The sequence below is a fragment of the Glycine max genome, chromosome 7 (assembly GCF_000004515.6).
Source record: "Glycine max cultivar Williams 82 chromosome 7, Glycine_max_v4.0, whole genome shotgun sequence".
In the NCBI taxonomy this organism is placed as follows: Eukaryota; Viridiplantae; Streptophyta; class Magnoliopsida; order Fabales; family Fabaceae; genus Glycine; species Glycine max.
In genome coordinates this window covers 3476630-3497458 of record NC_038243.2, presented here as the reverse complement: position 1 = coordinate 3497458, position 20829 = coordinate 3476630, and the positions used below count along the sequence as shown (strand labels likewise).

Below are 20829 nucleotides of genomic sequence, written 5' to 3'. Positions count from 1 at the left end.
GGATTTAAATAAGTTTATTACACTATCTAAAAAAGAAAATACACTATTTAAATAAGTTTTTTAGTTAACATAACATTGATTATCAATTTTAATGAAGACTAATTTTTATTAGATAATTTATTTAGTTATTATTAATTGAATAACTTATTTTAAGTATATTTTTTTTATCTACAAAACATAAATTTAAGATCTTTTAAATTTGAGACCTTAAAATATTGAGTCTAGTTTGAGCAACATGATGGTAGAAAGAATTGTGTTTGAAATTAAAATAAATTGTATAAGAATTTCTTTTAATATGTTATAATTTTAAAATTATATTATAATAAAATAATTTATTTCATTCTTAAAATATAAATATAAATTTATATTATAAAATTGTGATGAATTTTAGAGTTATATTTTACTTAAATGAAATGAAAATAATGAGTATATATAGTCACAAGAAAAGAGAATATAAATAATTTATTTCACTCTTAAAATTTGAATTTAAATTTATATTATAAAATCGTGATGAATTTTAAGTTATATTTTACTTAAATGAAATGAAAATAATGTGTAAATAAAAAATAGATGGTAAGTTCTGTAATTTAAGTGTTACATGAGCCAATATTTTTTTACTTTGCCAAATAATTTAGTATTCTACTTTAGACAGTTTGTACAATAGAAAAACATTACACCGTGTTGCCTTGTAAGAGAGGTTAAAATGTTAAAAAAAAGAAAGAAAAAAAAAAAAGAGATATTTGTGGAATTTCAAAAAAATTCAGAGATGATTAATGTAAAAAAAATGCCAACTTCAAGAAAGGCCGTTGAGCTGGATAATTTTATTTTATAATTATACATTTGAATTGTTATATCAATGTCAATAAAAAAATTCACAAAATTGTTATTTCATGTAAAATTAATTTGCATATCGAGAATCTTGCTCCTTAGATGATAACCTATTTCGAATAAGAAAGAACATTAAACAAATATATAATTTTATATGCATAACCTGAAGAAGAAGAAAAAAATCAATGATATGCATGCATTATAGGCTTGCCCAATGATTACGGCTATATGCAAAGAAAGGACAAAAAACAAGCAGAGCGGAAAAGCGTAACATAATGATATAAAAAAAAAAAAAAAAATCTGAATAGAATAACGCAGAATTATATACAAAGGGTATTTTTACTTTGAGAATAAGGCTAAAAAAAATTCCCAATACACTCTGCAATATTTTTTTGAATAGGGGAATGCTCGAGTCTTGAACCTGTGTGAAATTATGGTTACACCGTAAGCATACAGTTGCACCAGACTCTCCGGCCACTTTGTGCAATAAGCATCCTTGCTCTTTCTTCTAAAAGCAAAGTAACAACTATAAAGACGAAAATGTTAGCGTTTATAAGGCATTACATCCTTTCAAAATTTAAAGCTCCAGAAGAACACCGAACCAAGCTCAGCTCAAGGGGCAATAATCACTCCTCTGTAATCTCCATTTTGCAGATTGAGTATTCCCTCTCAAACAATAAAAACTCCTACAAGGGAAAAAAGAACAAACATCCAGTCAGGCCTCAAATTGACAAAAGGCAATTATTTTGTCGCCAAACGACAAACCCCATCTTATATTTTTCATTGACATCATAATCCAGTCAGTGGCTAAATGACTTAGATACTTGAATTGAGATATACGGAATGGACAACTAGGTGTTATGGTGTTGCTATTCCTCAACAAGTTATCGCACTTGTGATAGGGAAATTAATAAAAAGACTATTAAAATGGGTGTCTCAATAATATTAAAAAAAAATGGCAAGAGATGTCCTGTCTGTCTCCCTGACGTACTCCTGTGTTGAAGCCAATAATGAAAAGAATGCAGCTAGGTCTCATGACTCCACGAAAACACAATATAGGCTAATACGCAAAGGATGAAGTTTAAATCAAAGCGCCTCTAATGTTTCTTTGAGAAACGTGAAATTATAATCTTGCCTGTAATTGCTGTTGACTAAACAAGTGAAGAAAGTCGGTTTCAGGACTGCCAACCAGTTCTATCAAAGTATCATGACAATCAGGCAGGACTCCCGATCCCATAAGAGAAACAGAAACCTGTAGATAAGACAGAAATTGCACATAATCAATCCAGAAAACTCCAAAGAGAATACTTTTTTAAAATTACTTTGTGAGCATATTCTGTTTAGAAACAATTGACCACTCAACTAATTAACAATACCCAAAAGTGGTTACTGGCCACTTGATTAACTACTACTGAGTGATTGAATGTACTCGCATTGAAAAAATATTATCAAGACTTCGATTTTACTTTTAGTAGTTTTCACCCACAAAAAGGTAAACATGTCACTACCATCTGTTGGCTTACTTGCATGCAACGAAGAATGACTTCTGGGAGACAGCACCTACGACAAAGTCCTTTCACAATGTATGTTGCCGGGCACTCTAAGGTACCATCTTTGTCAGAATACCATGCATCCAAACAGGATATTTCCATTGTAACTCCAGCTTGAAACCGAGGAAGCTCACCTGTGATAAGGAAATAAAGTTACAGTATCTTCTACCCATTTGTCACAGATCTCTAATAGTAACTCAAGCTCAAAAATGGTATGACCTAGTCTTATATTCTATGGAAGCCAATCACGAATTGCCTAATATTATCTCAAACCACCTAACAAATGACCAAATATTGCACTTCGGCATGAAAATTTAACCTCTTTAATTCTACCCTAGCTACTAAAGCTAGTAGCCAGAATATGTTCTAAAGTATGCAAAGGCCTAAAGGAAGTGTATACCTGTGAAAAACTTCCCAAAGGCAAAAAATTAAACGAGAAGCTTATACTGTTATATGCGACATCCCACTCATTTGGATCTAAGCCAAGAATACCAGCCATTAATTAAATAATATTGCTACCTTTAAAACCAGCAGCCATGATGGTGCCAAGAATACCACCGTCATTGAGATCATGTGGTTCAAGTCCATCACCAGCTATTGCTAAGCAACGAAGAACAACATCAATGCAATAACTGTCCCTTGAAGATATGGAAACATTCACCTGCAAAATAATAGACCGTAAACTTGGCAAAGCCAGTTCATATAACAATTATTATCCCAAGGTACCAACAATCACCAATACAATTAGACACATTAAACAAATTTAGTTTTTGACCCAAGCAAATCTTTGAATTGAATTCTTTGCTCTTCAGTTATTCTTTTCTCTCCTTGAAACAACAACCATTCACTTTTTAATTTACAGAAAATCCTGTCCCATACCCTTTAATTAATCTACAAGTAATTGTACTATATTATGTGTTTATTGTTAATTGTATCTGTTGACACACAAGTAATCCTTTATTTATAATCAATAAGATAAAATTACAACATATGGAAACATTATAATGACTAATAATGAGTATAATCCCTAATTATCAGTGGTACATATTTCTCTATTTACAGATATCAAATCATATATTCAACATACTATTTGGAAGTTTTTAAATAGGTCCTTTTAGTTTAAAACCTATAAATAGATCCCTATATTTCCAAGGAAAAAATTCAGGGACCAAACAATAGACTGGAACTGAGGACCCCATTGAAAGAGATTTTGAAATTATAGGGGCTCATTATATATTTTAAATCATATAGGTACCTATTTAATAATTCCCAGAAGGTACACGAACAGGCATAGTTTTGAAATAGCTCCCAGATCAGTTAACAAATATAATTAGGAATTCACATCATGCATAAAATTCAGATGGACAAGAATATATAGACTATTCTAACAGGAATGAACTAGAACTTTTATAACCATTCAAACAGGATTGAATAGTTGACGAAACATTTGTATATTTGCTGGCTTAAGCTGAATGGTTGAAAAAACATACCATTAGTTGTCGATTTAAGACAACCTCATCACCAGCCGAAGAGTAGAGGGCACTCGTCAGTGTAGTACAAACAGTAGCATCTGGACACAAACACTCTCCAGATGGCAAGCAGAGCATTGCTGTTGCATGAAGTTCAAGGAAAACAGGTTCAGCTGATTCATACATACAATCAGTCGAAGCCAACCAAGGTGTTTCTTTTCCTACATAAAGAAGAATTACAGGTCATTAATTAAAATGTCAATGTACTAATTAATTTTGAAACACAAACAGAAGTTTCACAATTGATATATTGCTAAAATGTTTTGGACATTTGAACAAGATTGTCAACCAACTTACTTTTTAGTAGTGAAAGGGATGCACTCAGTGTTTCCTTGGCAGCTGAAATGGCCCTTTCCTTTTCCTCTAGTGACAGTTCCGAGATAGGAACTTCTGCATTCTCTACTTCAGTTTTTAGCCAATTGCGGTAGGTTGCATCACAGGAGTAATACTCACGCTAATGCAGGGCAAACATAAATGTTAAGTGCTGCTCTCAAGCCAGAAATTATGTGATTGAGGTTTCATGACTAAATTAGGAAAGCTTAGTTCAGCATACCCAGTCTTGGAACTCCCTCAGATCCTCAAAAACATTATAATCCTCAGAGGTCTCAAGAGTTTCTGCAAGCTGTTTTAAGGGTTCAGCAAGAAAACCAAGTACTGTGTGGGCACCTATAGGCATTGCTGGTACTCTCCACATAGAAATCAAAGAAAACTCCCGGAAGAGTATGTTGCTACAGGGGGAGAGAGATTACAAATTTCAGAATGAGGGCAAAATTAAACTGCAAGAGCAAATAATGCAGGGATGGATTGAATATTCCATATAATGTAAAGAATATGTACAACAACAGCCTACAGGAGGATTGGAAAAATCAAGTTCTTAATTAAACCTAGGAATCAAATAATAATATTCAAAAATTACAAAAGCCTCTTTGCCACTAGGTGGGTTCAAGTATTGAATACAAAATGGGAATAGGCACTCAATCTTGACAAGATAATGCAAACATTTGTATTTTGTACAATAATTGGGGGCGAAAGGTCAAACACCATTCCCAGGTTTCAGTACGTTTTTAAAACCAGAGACCAGTCACCACACTGGTTCCCAATTGAACCGGCCAGTTCGATCCAGTTTTCAAAACATATTCACCATTTTCAATTGCTTAACTTTCACAAGCATGATTTATCAGAAAATCCAATATGATGAGCATATAATAGGATGCATTACTTACCTATGAATCAGTGCTCGGAGAAGCAGCTTTTTACTGACATCTTTGACATTAGTAATTGTTGATGGTGGTGTAAAGCAAAGCCACTGGATGACTTTAGCTTTTTGAAGACTCTGCAGTCTGTGTTGTTCTGCAACATCTGACAGGTTATCGTATTTGCCAACCTTGATCTCTCGGGATCTCAACAAAATTCTGTTCAAAATGGACTTATTACAAAAAGAAAATGCTTCATATGTACATGAAAATTTTAGATTCTAAATCAACAGCTTATATACCTCTGAATAATGTCTTCAAAATTTCCCTTGGAATCATCCATAGAAGAAAATGGCAAATATTCCATAGCGGAAAGGAATATCTTGTATTTGACATGTACACTGTTTAATTAAAAGATACATCATAGTTGTTAGGAACCAACATGGAAATAGAGGGGGGAAAAGATATTATTGCTTGACTGACAATGAACATAAAAAGAAGAAAGATCTTTCCTCCAATACAAAGGATTCCCCTTACAAAAGTGATCACTTGCTCTATTCTCTCAACACAGTTCCCTGAATAATCCTCCTCCCAGATTTCCCCCAATTTATTTATCTAACTAATACCCTCTAGCTAACTAACTATTCTAATTCTAACCAAGACTAACTACTGCATCGTCCCTTTATTCTTCCAAGCAGGTTACCCTTCTGTCTTGATAGAATTACAAACATTTTACAGGCATAATTTATGGATAGTGTTTGGGATATTTGGATGGTGTGGGATACCATAATATCATTATTTCAGCACTTTTTCCATTCACCTCTTTTATGTACTCAGGTTTGTTTCTTAGTCCTCTTGGGGTTCCAACTCATGGCCTCATTTAAGTGGTTTCATCTAAGCATTATTAAAAGGGACTGGTTTGCTTTTTTGACTAAACGCTCTTCATTGTTGCTTTTTTCTGCTTTAGAAAGATCCCTTCAGCCATCATTCTTTACTTCTTTTCCCTTGCAAGTAATGAATCCTTTGTCTACAATTGTTAAAACAAAATAGATAGACTTTTATTCTTCCCAAATAAACTGAACGGCCAAAGCATGACTTCCATACTTGTAAGTCATGAACTTCATGTTATACTACATGGTCACATAATCATCTGACAGCATATAATTTTACTTTGCAGCAAACAACCAATGTAGTTTACTTTAGAGAATCACCATCAAGCATACAACAAATACAGAGATTACAACCACATCAATAAAAATGAAACTAGATTTACAATCAGACATGGTGAAATGATTATTGCAAGAGAAAAAAAAAGGATAACCAGCGGAAGGAAAGATTCCTAATACCTGTTGTGCAGCCTAAGTTCCATCATGTGCACAAAGAGATCAATGCAACGGTGGCGTGCAAGCTGAGAAGCATATATGCCCACCAACTCCTCATGCTCCTTTGAAAAGAGAAATAGGGCATACCTAATGTTTTTCCAATGCAATAAATGAATATAGCAAAGCAAATTTTCATTCAACACAATTTTTTTCTGCTTCCATCATATACTCAAAATTATGTTAACACGGTCACAGACTAGAAAGTCATGAAACAAGCAGGAAAGCTTAGGCAATCTCTAAGTACAGCGTGGCCATCTTTTCTCTCTAATAATATTAATTGAGAGAAAAGGAGTGGAAAGAACTTCATATAAAATTACTTACAAGTGCAAAATATTATCACCAACACTCAGAATCTTGTCCTTGAAGGTGTCCTTCATTTCCTCGGCAAGTAAATATCTAAGCACAAGCACTAGGTGTGCACCAAATCGTATCATTTGAGGATCTCCACTAGGCCTGTGAGAAAGCACAAAGAATTTAGGTGAAATGATTCCTACAAACTGGAAGGTTTTCTCAAAGAAAACTACAAAACAGTTAGATTTTTTTAGAGAAGCTCAAGAATCGAGATACACTGCAATCATTCACTGATGAAATAGGGATATAAACTAAGGGGTACAAGTATATCAACTGTATAAACTGAAAAAGTGAGAAAGATACAGCATCCTTTCAAGGGTCTGCTAGCCTCCCATCCCAACTTGTTTTGAAATTAAGTTGAAAAGTCAATTTAAGGTTAAAGTTGTTTGGTAATTTAATAATTTTGTTTGGCTTATATGTTACTTTTAAGTCAAAAATTGTTGGGTAGTGTGCCTTGATTTCTTGGGTCAAGGGATTTGGAATAGAGATGAAGTGGAAGCTTTTAAAATTAGCATACTGAAAACCACTCTGGCACCGGGGTACATTAGTTAGTTATCTTCATAAAATAAAAAATAAAAATAAACTCATTTTATTTTGTATTGGCACAGTTTCTTTTAAGCAGAGAATTCCAATATAAGCTAGGCCAAACACTACCCAAATCTCAATTTGGAAACAGTGTTTAAGAAAACATTATACATTAAACATTTCATGATCTAAATTCCATAATTATCATAAAGAATTAGCTTCACCCATGTAGTTTGCAGTAACCAGTTGTCAACAATCTCTCCTAGACTGTTGTTTTCAAGGCAAGACATTTACTTTTTGCAAAGCTACAGTGTCTGACATTCAAGTACTATAAGCTTATTTTTCCAATAAATAGTCCAGTGCCCTATGGACACCAAAATTTTCAGAAAATCTGGAACAAGTTTTTCAGAGATTCCCCCAGGAATATGGATGTCCAAAAGATTAGAGGGTTTTGCAGTATTGATTCTTGAATTTGAAGAAGCATTTAACGTCTTTCTTTTCCTTCATTTATTTTCTTCAAGAGGAAAATTTTGTAACTTAGAGAAGCGGTTAGCTAACAGGAACAAAACTCCTAGTGAACCCTAGCCAGAAGAAGAGGCAAAGAAAGAATGCACCCCATACTCCAACCAAATGGTCCAAACAATTGCAAAAAAAGCATACCTTTATAGTACCTTCTACTCCGATAAAAATACTCCCATCATCCAATGACTGAAATTCTCTCCTTTCTTCTTCAATAATTTTATAATAATTACAATAAAACTTAATACTTTCTATAATATATCCATTATTCCATTACCAGCTCAAAGTACACATGTTAATGATGTTATTACAGCAATACTAATTTAAAACTGAAAAAAAGGTTATAGACATGCACATCTCCAAATGTGGCAGTTCAGAACCCATTTGGATAGCAATCGGAAAAAACTTCTAAAATTTGTTTCATATGAAGATTTTACCAGGTTTATGTTGTTGTTGTTTGTATCTGGTGAGGAAAGAACTGTAACAAAACTTACCTAAATACATTCTGATTATCTTCAGTAGGTGCTATCCATGACCATATAAGATCTAGTACACGCGGTATGTCCCCTAGCATTAAAGTCATCTGTGAGGCATTATACAGCTTAGGACATCAGTAAACAAAAAATATATAGGTAGTTAAAAGAGAATTAAAAAGTAATATTATTCTTTCTGTACCCAAAGTAGTTGCACCATTGAGTTTCTTTTCTGTAGTTAAATTAAAATTAAAAAGAAAGAAAAAAAAAGGAAGCTAAAGATCATATTTGTTGAGTAAAAGACTGTCTTCTCATGAGCTGCTACAGATTTACATATAGTTGGAATTAAAATCCCAAGTTCTCATTCTCTTTCTTTCCTTTTCTTATGATAGATAGCTGAAATGCTATAAAGAATAAAATGTTTGAATATGAAACAGATTAAAAAATGACGATAAAAAACTCCATCACAGCAACCCTACATTTCTTTGAAAAATACCTGAATTTGTCGCTGTTGCTCCTTGCATTGTCGGGTAACAGCTTCATGAATCATTTCCCTAAAATGGAAAGGTAACAGATTTGTAATATATAACAGCATAACAAAGACAACAAATGTGAAAAGAATTACACAGCTACCCTGAATGAAGTTTCTGAAGAAGAGATGAGAGTTGTCGAGGTTGCTGATTCAAAACTTGAATTGGCCAATTTTCAGGTCCATTAGAAGGCTCAAAGGAACCATCAGCATTTCCAGGGCTTCCATCAATTACATCTCCAAAAGTTCTAAGCTGATCAACTCCCCCTGGCAGTGAACGAGTGATTTCCAAGTCCACCTGCACATCTAGCCAAGACTTTGCCATTGCCCAGCATGCTGACTGCAAATGTTAGGTATCATTACACTGTAAATCAAGTTTCCAACAATGACAGTAGGATGGAAAAAATAATAAACATAATAGTTCTTCGGATTTATGGGGAGTTATACACATTAGAATCTAACAATTTATACCTAACTACCTCTACCATTTAGGCTTAACTTTCTCTACCATGTCAGTATGCATCTAGAAGGTATATTCTTCATATTTATGGATGAAGGAAAAAAAACTTCACAACAATTAAAAGAGAGAGAGAGACCTCCCAGTCGTTGCAGAGTGGAAGCATCCGTTTTAGGTTGCTACACTGGGCTGCATATACAGCTGCTTCACATTTCCCACCTTGGTCTGCTATTTTCTGCAAAACAAAAGTGCAAATAGAGGTTTCATTTTCTAGGAATGAAAAATAGTTTTGAAAATGTCATAACAATGATATAACTTCAACTAGTAAAAAAAGCCTAAATCTAAGAAAATCCACAGTAAGAATAAAATGGTGAAAAATGGGAGGAAAGAAAGTTTTTTTGAGGATATGTTATCCTCTCCTTAATGAATCCTTTGTTTATAAAAAATAAAAAAATCCAAGTACTTCATGGAAGGAACTTTTAGCAGGCAAGCAGGGATTGTACACTAAGAGCATGTTTGGCACACCATTTAAAGCATGATTAGATAAGTTAAGACAATACATTACGACTTTATTAGTAGTTTGGCACAAGCACTGTGTTGTATAAGTTTATCCATTGCTCTTATATGTCAAAATGATGAATAACTAGATGGATCAGATTAGGCTTGATTAAATTATGTGTAATGCTAGAAACACAGTCTTCCCAGTACATTCTCTAATTGTGACTAAAATTTATTAAAAATTATAAAATTATGACAGAAACCCATTAAATAGTAAGTAAAACCACATTATTTCGTATGTCCCAGTAATTTTCAACTAGTAAGAGTCATTTGAAAGAGTGCATTGTAAGCATTATGCAAAAACATTTTAATCAGTTTTATTTTAAATATAATTAATTTTAATTATTTTAAAGCAAATTAATTTATTTTTTAATAAAAATTGATTAAATATTATCAAAAATTAACACATTTAGACACTAAATGAATAACAAAATATGGCCAACAAACCTGTTGAATTAAACACGTAAATTTTAAATAACAATTTTTACACATAATCAATTATACATATAAATTATATAAATAAAATAATAGAATTAAAACTTAACATAAAATTACATTAGTGCATTAAAAAATAGTGAAGAAGATTATTTTAAAATAATATTACAGGCACTTATATAAATACGATTTTAGATCATCATAAGGATCCATTACTACATCTATCCCTATGTATTTTCAGTACCACTGGTACTATTCTAATTATATAATATATATTTTTTCAGAGCAAAAAATAAAGGATTCATTACTACACATCTACACCTCAAACCTGTCAGGCTGTCACTAGCTATAGGATTTAGACTCTTTTTAAAATTTTGTGAATTATCAGTATCCAAAATATGATTTTTATTATTATTATTGAATGTCAATGTATATTCCTGAGCAACATTACAAAATTTTATTAGTATTTTTTAAGTAAAAAGTATTTTTATAAAAAAATAATTCTTGTCCTATCTAATACAATACTATCTTATATTATCTTATACAATATATTAACCTTATACATTGTTACAACAAATTATGTATAGTATTAGAATTTATCAGACTTTATCAATCAGGATTCAGGCCTGATTCAAGCAATTCAGATATATACATGCTTTTTTCTAAGAATGTTTTGAGGAAGAAGCAATTCAGTTATATACATGCTTTTTTCCAAGAGAACGTGTGTGGCATAAAACACTCCATTTCCAATTATAAAACTTTTTTAAGTGAAAAGCTGGAGAGGAAGGTGTCAATACACAGATTAACATATGCATCAATAAAAAACACGAAGAAAATCGTTCAATTAGTATTAATATACAACCCTACCTCTGATGCACAAAATGAAGCCCATTTCCAAAGATGCCACTGATGACCAATGCCACTTTCAAATTCAACAGCTTGCAAAGTTCTATTTTTACCATTCTTCACCAGAGCTTCAACAGAAGGAAACGTGTTCAAGCCTCCAAATGGGCAAAGAGAAGAAGCTCTCCATGGCTGCCAAAATAACAAGATGTTAATATGGGAAGCATAGATCAATGAAGTCCAGAAACTTATCATGGTCAAAGTTATGGCGACCTGTCCAGCGGACCGGCAAAGTCCACAAGCCTCTTCTAGCCTTCCAGCCCTTAAAAGAATCCATACATCTTCTAGAAGAGATTCATCTTGTTTCTGCATCCAGAAAAAACAAAGCATTATTGACACACTACATTATGGACTAGCCAACTAGGAGTGTGCATGCAGTCTCACTATTCTGTCATCATCAATAAATAAAGGAAATTACAACCAAAAACAAGTGCAGACTCAGGAAATTTGCCATCCACCTTAGACATTGATAGGTAACAGAATTTTTAATATAACCAAAACAATTGAAAAAGGGTCCATAGAAAGAGATAGACAAGACAAGAGTACAACAGGAAAACATAAACAAACAACAGCATAATAAACAAATCCTAATAGTTAGGCCTTCCTACTATCATCTGAAAGTGATTGTTGAATTTAGAGGGTGAGACTTAGAGTTTTGCAAGCAATGAATTGCACAGTACCTTGTCATCAGGCAAAAGATTAGCGTTTTCACGGGTTGGAGCATCAAAGTCCAAGTGATGAACAACATTCATGTCAAGATTTCCTTTCTTCAGGTAACGCTGAGTATGATGCCAAACTCCACAGCTGGGGAGATAACTACCAACATGAGATCCACGCACCTGCATGAATATAGGAGGAATCCAAAACTACTATTGTTTAATGAAACAAGAATATGTGTGCAGATAAGGTAAAGCAATATAAACTATTAAATGGGGATCATGAGTTTCACTTAAGGAAATATCCTTTATTTATTTCTAAAAAGACCGAAACTAAATTTGCAACTGATACTCCAATATTTAAAGGTGGACTTACCATAGTACCATACCTAGCATGTGTTAAAAATAATTCTAAAAAGGCCACTAAGTATATCAGGTGTAATTTTTATCATAAACAAACGGTTTCCAACCCTATACTCACCATAAGACATGCCACCAGTTAATTCTTTTGAAATATAAGTAAATTCTCTTATATTGTCTAATTTTTAGTTTAGTTCAGAAAAGTGAGGTAATGATAACCTCACAATTATTGTTCTTGTATTTTTTCACAAATACAGGGAAGCAAATTTTTTTTGTGGTAATGTTTGGTTTTTACTAATAATTCTTTAGTGCATTTGGATAAAGTGGAATGCTTGCATTTTTAAGGTTTCTCTTTCCACTAAAATGAACAGACTTTTCCAACAAGCAAAGTGACTGGGTAATCTGGCAGCATTATTTTGTTTTCCACATTATGCATTGTTTCTTGACTTAATATCTTCACATCTCCCTAATTATACTTCCTTGTTAACTACCTAATGTTTTTATAAAAAAATTATCAAAACCAGCATCCCACAACATTTAAGATGATTAAATTTTTATTCATGCCATCATTTGAGAAATAAAAGAGTTTAACTTTGATACACTATTATTGTAAAGATTTTTACACTGTTGACCAATTAGAAATCATCATAGATATGGTTTTTTAAGTAATCACTACAAAAGTCAACAATTTTCAATTATATGCCAATCCATGATTGGATGACAGTATAAAACAATTTACATTATTAGTGTATTCTAATTAAATTCAGAATAAAAATAAAAAATATTTGTGAACAAATCAAAATTCCATGCAGAAAGCATAGCAGAAAACCACCTTTGCTTCCAAGTCAAGTGCTTTAGAAGCTAAACCTTCTAACCACTGGACTATCCGAAGGCATAATTGAGCTGTGTGGTCCTCCACAACAAACTCACAAGCCACCACATGTGAGGTTCCTGACACCTGTGATAAGTAAATAGATTTCAATAAGCCCATTCCAGGGATGTCACATAGAGTAGCATCACACATATTACCAGTATTTGATCTTTAGATAGTTCTTCAGTCACTGAAAAATAAAAGCAAAACTGTCAGGATAGAAAACCAAAAAAATGGGGCAACCAAAAAATCCAAAGCAAATACAACAATTAACATGTGCTGTAGAGCCACTCCATTTAATGTCTCTCCTATAACGATTCAGCAAGTATTTATAGGAACTTACAGACCATTTATATATGGGAGAAATGATTTCCTTTGGAGTAAACTTTGGTTTTTTTATCTAATTAGTGGTGAGTTACTTACTGATAAATAGAATAGGTTATCCCAACATGCAAATTATGGCTATGTTCAGAAAAACTAGCTGAAAAGCTAGTTGGTAGCTGAAAGTTAGAAGCTGGTAGCTGAAAAGTTGGCTTACTAAATTATTAGTGTTTGGTGAAATAAGCTGTTGAAGCAACTGAAAAGTGTAAAATGAAAATAATAAAATCATGATTTAGTTAAAAAGGGTAAACTAGGAAATCAGATAAATATATTGAGGATAAAAATGGAAGAAAATATAAAAGGCTAAAAGCTAGCGTTTCAAAAAATGCTAGAACTACTAAAAAAAGTTTATTTACTAAACAGTCAAACAAACTTTTCAGCTAGTAAAAAAAAGCTAGAAGCTAGCTAAAATACCTTTCCAAACATAGCCTATATCTCAAGATTGAGATGAAAGTAACATCAAAAACCACAGAGTTTTCCTTATATTTTAAATTCAAAAGTGTGACGATCAACATGGGAACCCTAATCATACGAAGTGTTGATTCAGTCAATGAGATGAATGTGGGCCAATAAATTTAAGGAAATAGATTGGAATAACCAAAAATCATAACAGAATTTAGGAGAGACTAAATTGATCCTTTAATATATGGTTAGAGATATATTTCCTTTCCCATAAAGGAACCACAAGAGAGACCATGTTGCCGCCTCATCAAGCAAGAGCTGAGCCTTCTGCCTCATCAATTTGTCCTCAACAACTCGATGCCTTATATTCAAACCATACCTACAAGAGAAAGGCCACAAAAATATTATAATCAAAGTAGTTTTGTAATACAAGTACTCGCACTATACTTCTTCAATCTATCCACTGTCCAGTGTAGTTTAAAAGACCAGGTTAACTCTCATTTTCCCCACATATTTGTAGGTAGGAATTCATTAGGGAAAATAAGAGAAACACAGACGGAAGGAGAACAAGAGTCCTCCTAAAACAGCCAATACAGCAAACCAAAGAAGTGTGTTCTAACAATCACAACAAAATTTCCTCTTCAACTGGTAAATAATGAGTTTGCACTTCAAGTTAAACACAACAAAAATGCAATCCTATTGTATATCATGCATGTTTTCAAGTACAGCTACAAAATAGCATCAACACTAGCTGCAATAAGAGAATAACAACAGCGAGTATCCTAGTTTTGGAAATTTTACTATGCAATGTATATACCTATCTATACCCCCATGCAACCTAAAAATTAAATGTACTGTAAGCTTGCCGACTCAAGCTACTAGTAACCGATAATAACCAGTTTAAATTAGTAGACTGAAAACTGTAATGACTACCAACAATAAATACCTAACAGATCAGCAACTTATCTGAGACTAACTATAAGTTGTAGCTATAAAACTAATTACTCAACACTGAATATACAATCATCATTAACTCCTGATAAATAATATTTTCTAGTTTTTTTATTAAATGTATGTCTCTATAGTCTATAGCATTAAGAAAAACGTCACAATTTACTATAACAAGTTGGCAACATTATGAGACAACATAAGTAAATACTGCTACAGAAAGACATAGCTTCAAACCAGTCCAAGGCATCATTAGCAACATAAGGAAGTAAAAATAAAAGTAATTCATAAATTATATATGTGTATATATGTACAACACTCCATTAAAAGAGAGAAAGACAGGAAAAGAGATGGAGGACCGGAAATCCTCTTAAAATATTCAAATAAACAACAAAACAACCAAATCCAACAAAAAGAAGACCACCCAAACGAGCTCTCTAGTTTCTCCACAAATTCATAATTAAAATAAATCTTGAATAAATATGCAGAGAATTCTCCAAAGCACACAGTAAACCAACTACTCATAGTAAATACATAAGCAAATAACAAATTATAAAGCCACAACAACCTAAAATGAAAAAAGAATTTTCCATTTATCAATCCCCAAGACAACAAGCACACATGTCAATATGTAGAGCCTTATATAAGAATAAAGTAATAATATTACTTATATGTATATACATCTTGAATATTATAAAAATTCACATACAGATATCTATGCCAGCTAATAACAAACAAACCTTATAGACTCTGAAACATTTCGGCATGCATTCTCAACTCTTAGTATCAGATCAGCAATAGGCATCAGTCCTGTAAAATAAAATAAGATCAAAATTACACTATTTATTTTTTCTGCAGAATAAAAATGCATTTGCACCAACAAGATCCATTCTTCTGCAAGGGGAAAGAGAATCAACTAAAATGCTAGGGAAATACAGAGAAGAGTTTTTTTTTCGTTGTTAACAATACAAAGTTTGATTACTAAGAGAGAATGAAATAGTCTTCTGCTTAAAGCCTTAATGCAACAAGCATTATGCTCCAGCATGCAGATTCCAAACAATTAAGACCAATACAAGGTTCCCTTATGTGGAATTTCAAGCTTCAAAGAGATAATTCTGTATCCATATTTACAGAAATGGCAAAAATGAAGATGAATGAAATAAATCTTTCTGGGTACTGGGGTATATAAATGAACATGCTTGCATTACCTTGCAAAGAAGAATCAAGCAGAGATGCAAATAAAGTGAAGATTGTTTCTGCACCATCTCCCAATGAGTCACCCTCTGTCTTACAAGCCTTTAATGAGTAGCGTCCAGAGTCAAAACCAGCATCCACCCCAGGGACTCCATCAATAACGGCAGACAATTTCCTTCTAGTGGAATATGGTGTCTTCTCTTCCAGGTAATCAGCATCAAGACTCTCAACCTCTTGTTTAATATTTTCAAGAACAAGTGCTGCATTAGTTGGACTATGGATGCTTTGGCCATCATATAACAACCCAGTTTCACTTAACTTAGAAGCCGAGTTGTCGTATTGGATTGAAGCACCTGAACTTGAGTGTCTCTTCCTGAAAAAATTGCAATATAGAAAATTTACACAGAATTTTACAAAATGCAACAAAACACAAGCAGGAAAGTTATTTGCAGTTGAAGTAACAAAGAAAATCACCAAGTTCTCTCAATCTAAAACAGTGTTATAAATCCCAGATAGCGGCCAGCCCCGGAAATGCCATAGCAGGATGGCCGCTATTCTGAAAATTTGTATAGTTTATAAAACGTTAACTATATTCAAAAAGAATTCCAATGGTTCCATATAACATCTAATACGCCAACCCTCCATCATACAAAAAATGAAAGGTCGGCAACTCAAGTAATGTAATGCAACCACAACAAATGTAGGGGAATTTGACGGCTTCATATCAATAAGTCTCACAGTCGTTCTCCCTACCAACTCTATCCCATTCAAGACCATTATCAGAGAGGCATTATAAGCCTCCCTCTACCCAATCCCTCAACCCTAACCTCACTGTTTTATTTTCCAAGACTGCCAAAGACAAAAACAGAAGAACCTAAAACTATTTCAAGCGTTCAGATTCGCACAAAAATTAACACAAGCTCCTGATTTGAAAATTTTTTTCCCCAATTTTTTTCAAATTGACAAACTTAAACCCTGGTTGATTGGTTCGAGCATAAACCCTAATTGCACAAAACCCCGCGCCTCCGATGCAAAAGTAAAACATGAGGTGATTGATGATACGTAAATGAGGAATATTGAAGCTAAGAATTGGATAATAAGAGCGAAAAATTGGAACTGGAGTGAATGGAAAGAGTGGAATAGGATAGAATACCCGTATCTGCGGAACTGCTGTCTGGAGGAGAGGTTGTGAGGGTCGAAGTAACTGGGAGAAGTGCCCATCGCCATTTCGTCTTCCATTGGAGCTTAGATCCTCACTCACTGTCACTGGTTTTTCAGCGCGGGAAGAAGGTAATGGACTATGGTTGATTCGTTTGATTAAAACCCTTCGCCTTTGTTTTACGTTGCACCTCACGGATTAAAGTCGCGTCAACTTCACCGTCTCACTTCTCATTCACGCGCCAATCATTTTAAAGACCTAAGTCATAATTAAATTTTTTTATTAATTTAATTTGGGACTTTTATTGTCTAGGTATGTATCTTCCGGTGGAGGCACGCATGAGTAGGAAGAAATGGGTGATAAAATTCTCTTTGAATATCTAATGTAGTATTTATTTAGAATTCGAATCCAAGATGTCTAATTAAGTTAAAATAATCATATACTAACTAATTCACTTGTTTAGTGGTTAATTTAGGACGTAAAGTTCGACGATATTAATCTTAATATATATAAATCTATTATCAAATTAGTTGTTGATTTGAGTAATTTTAAACTTGATCTCATTAAATAAGATCTCGAGTTTAAGTGTTGTGTATGAAAAAAATATGATTGAAATAAGAAACTCACATCTAAGACATGTGTATTTTTCTAAACATTCATATTAGTTGTAGTCTATCTTATTAAATTTGTAACTTCCTACCATATTAAAATAGTAACTCCTTATATATGTCTTACTAATAGTAACTCCTAACCTTTTGATTCCCACCCAATCATTCCTTAAGGGTAAGTTTACTACCAATAAGTCTTAACTTCTTCATTATCTTTCCCATTCTCTCCATCTTTCTGTGTATAAGAGTTTATGATTCTAACTAATTTTTTTTATCCACCTGTTTGTTTTTTTAAAGTCACATGTTTCTTTGTGTTAAATATAGTTTTATTTATTTTTTATAAATATTTCATTTATTTTTTGTTCAACTAATTCATAGTTCATGAATTTATAACATTAGTTTCATGTTTCATTTGCTCCCATACTTTAAGAATTAGAATTATATTCCCTAAAGGGTAGCAAATTGATAAAATTAAATAAGTTTTACATTCCTACTTTTCTATACTACCTATAACTTGTTTCTTATCCATTATTTTCATTTTCTTTTTACACATTCCTACTTTTTTATACTACCTATAACTTGCTTATTATCCATTGAAAAAAATATATGTAAGTCCACTTACATCTAAGATGTGTTCATTTCTAAACCTCCACATTAGTTGTAGTCTATCTTATTAAATTAAATAAATTTCACATTTCTACTTTTTTATACTACCTATAACTTGCTTCTTATCCATTGAAAAAAGAAATATGTAAGTCCACTTACATCTAAGACATGTATTCATTTTTAAACCTTCACGTTAGTTGTATTTTATCTTATTAAATTAAATAAATTTCACATTTTTACTTTTTTATACTACCTATAACTTGTTTCTTATCTATTGAAAAAAATATATGTAAATCCACTTACATCTAAGACATGTGTTCATTTCTAAACTTTCATATTAGTTGTAGTCTATCTTATTAAATTTGTAACTTCCTATCATATTAAAATTGTAACTCCTTATATATACCTTACTAATAGTAACTCCTAACCTTTTCATTCTCACTCAATCACTCCTTAAGGGTTTACTACTAATGACTCTTAACCTCTTCATTTTCTTTATCATTCTCTCCATTTATGAGTCAATGGTTCTAACTATTTTTTTTATCCACCTATTTATTTTTTATAATCACGTGTTTCTTTGTGTTAAATTTAGTTATATTTATTTTTTATAAATATTTTATTTATTTTTTGTTCATCTAATTTATAGTTCGTGAATTTATAACATTAGTTTCATGTTTCATTTGTTCCCATACTTTAAGAATTAGAATTATATTCCCTGAAAGGTAGCAAATTGATAAAATTAAATAAGTTTCACATTCCTACTTTTCTATACTATCTTTAACTTGCTTCTTATCCATTATTTTAATTTTCTTTTTACACATTACTTTTTGTTATTTCCAAAGGAGACAAAACTTTGAAGTTGTGGTAATGGAACATCTAAAACTGAATGACGCATATTGGGGATGGATTGCTATGGATCTTCTAAGAAAGTTTCATACCTTGATTGTTGATAAGGTTGTTTCATGGTTCATGAATTTTTAACATTAGATTCAATGTTTTATCTTATCTCATACTTTGAGAAATAGAATTATACTCTCTCAAAGGACAACAAATTGATAAAATTAAATTAGTTTCACATTCATACTTTTTTTTATTACCTATAACTTATTTCCTATCTATTATTTATCAAGGTTTAAAATAAAAGTAACTATAAAAAAACATTAGTTTCGATAAATTGATCTAACCACATCTTAAAAATGTATTTGCTTATCAAAAATACTTAAACCATATTGAATTCTTCTATAATAATCTAACGGTGAACTCTAAAATTATACCTGTGCATTTTTTATATTATGTCACGGTACTTTAGTTTTATGCATTATTAAGTATCCATGTTGTTACAAATTTAAAACTAACATATATTCTATTAGTTTTTGGAATTATTCCATTCGTTTATATATTTTATTTTCCCTTTTTTTTATCGTTCTAAGTGTCTTATAGCATAATAGGTGTTGATGAAATATTTTTCAAATAAAAAAAAAACTATTATCTCTTTTGAGGGTGTTTAAAATTCTTTCTTCCTCCCTCCCTAGCTATAATATCTCCTCTTTTTATTTATAATATTTAAAACCTCTAATAAATCAAATAAAAAAATTACACAATCCGTAAATGGCAGATGTCCAGGTCCAGCAAGTAATAAAAAAATAACATCTTAAAAAATAAAAATAAAACATAAATCCTTAAACATTGGTACTTTTTTAAAAAAAACACTTAAACAGTGGTTACTTGTTGGCATGAAGTTTTGTACAATTTACTCTCTATACATGAAAGTACATGAATAAAGATTGAGAACTTAGTTTTTTTTTATAGATTGAGGGCTTAATTTGATCTACTTTTCACTTTTGTTTTAAGAATTGTTCTTTAAAACAATTTTATCGCAACCAATTTCTTATTCAAATTTTATTATGTTTTAAAAATTATTTATAACACAAGTATTTTCAAAATAAAAAACAAAAATAACTTAGAAATGTTTTCCCATCCTCTTTTTCAAATGTTTTGTTCAAGTAGGCACACACAAATATCCTCATGGGACAAACAAACTCTCATTTATTAACTTTAACAATTAGTTTATTATATATCCTCTTTTCTCTCATTCGAGCATTTTTCACTTGCATTTACTGAGAGTTTCCTCTTAATTTCCTTATCTCCGTACGTGTGACTTTTTAGTTCTAATTCAATTTTAAATTACAAAAATTGTATCAATAAAATGTTTTAACTTTTTCCTTATCTAATGGTATTTCTATCATTTTTTTATATTGAATTATAATAATAGTACAGTATACACCACTATCAGTCAATTGAAACTGATAACTTCACTCAATTGGTTGAATAGCTATTTGATATCCAAACAAAATTAACAACTCGAGTATACTAGTAGTCTAGCTAGTATTGTTCCTTCTCTGTTTTTTTGGT

At 31.9% G+C, this 20829-nt stretch overlaps 1 protein-coding gene across 1 annotated transcript; it reads right to left on the bottom strand.

Annotated features, from left to right (window-relative positions):
- Positions 1–1151: 1151 nt before the first annotated feature.
- Positions 1152–17441, bottom strand: LOC100786552 (nuclear pore complex protein NUP107). Its single transcript, XM_006583107.4, has 24 exons — positions 17198–17441; positions 16059–16417; positions 15591–15660; positions 14166–14281; positions 13278–13309; positions 13081–13206; positions 11913–12071; positions 11446–11538; positions 11197–11364; positions 9476–9571; positions 8984–9219; positions 8847–8904; positions 8372–8460; positions 6804–6935; positions 6447–6569; positions 5403–5501; positions 5131–5319; positions 4461–4635; positions 4205–4361; positions 3869–4068; positions 2898–3039; positions 2352–2512; positions 1964–2080; positions 1152–1514 (listed from the first exon to the last, which is right to left on the bottom strand). The coding sequence occupies exons 1-24, from the start codon at positions 17281–17283 to the stop codon at positions 1455–1457; spliced, it is 3243 nt and encodes a 1080-aa protein (XP_006583170.1). The 5' UTR covers positions 17284–17441; the 3' UTR covers positions 1152–1454.
- Between the last annotated feature and the right edge of the window lie 3388 nt (positions 17442–20829).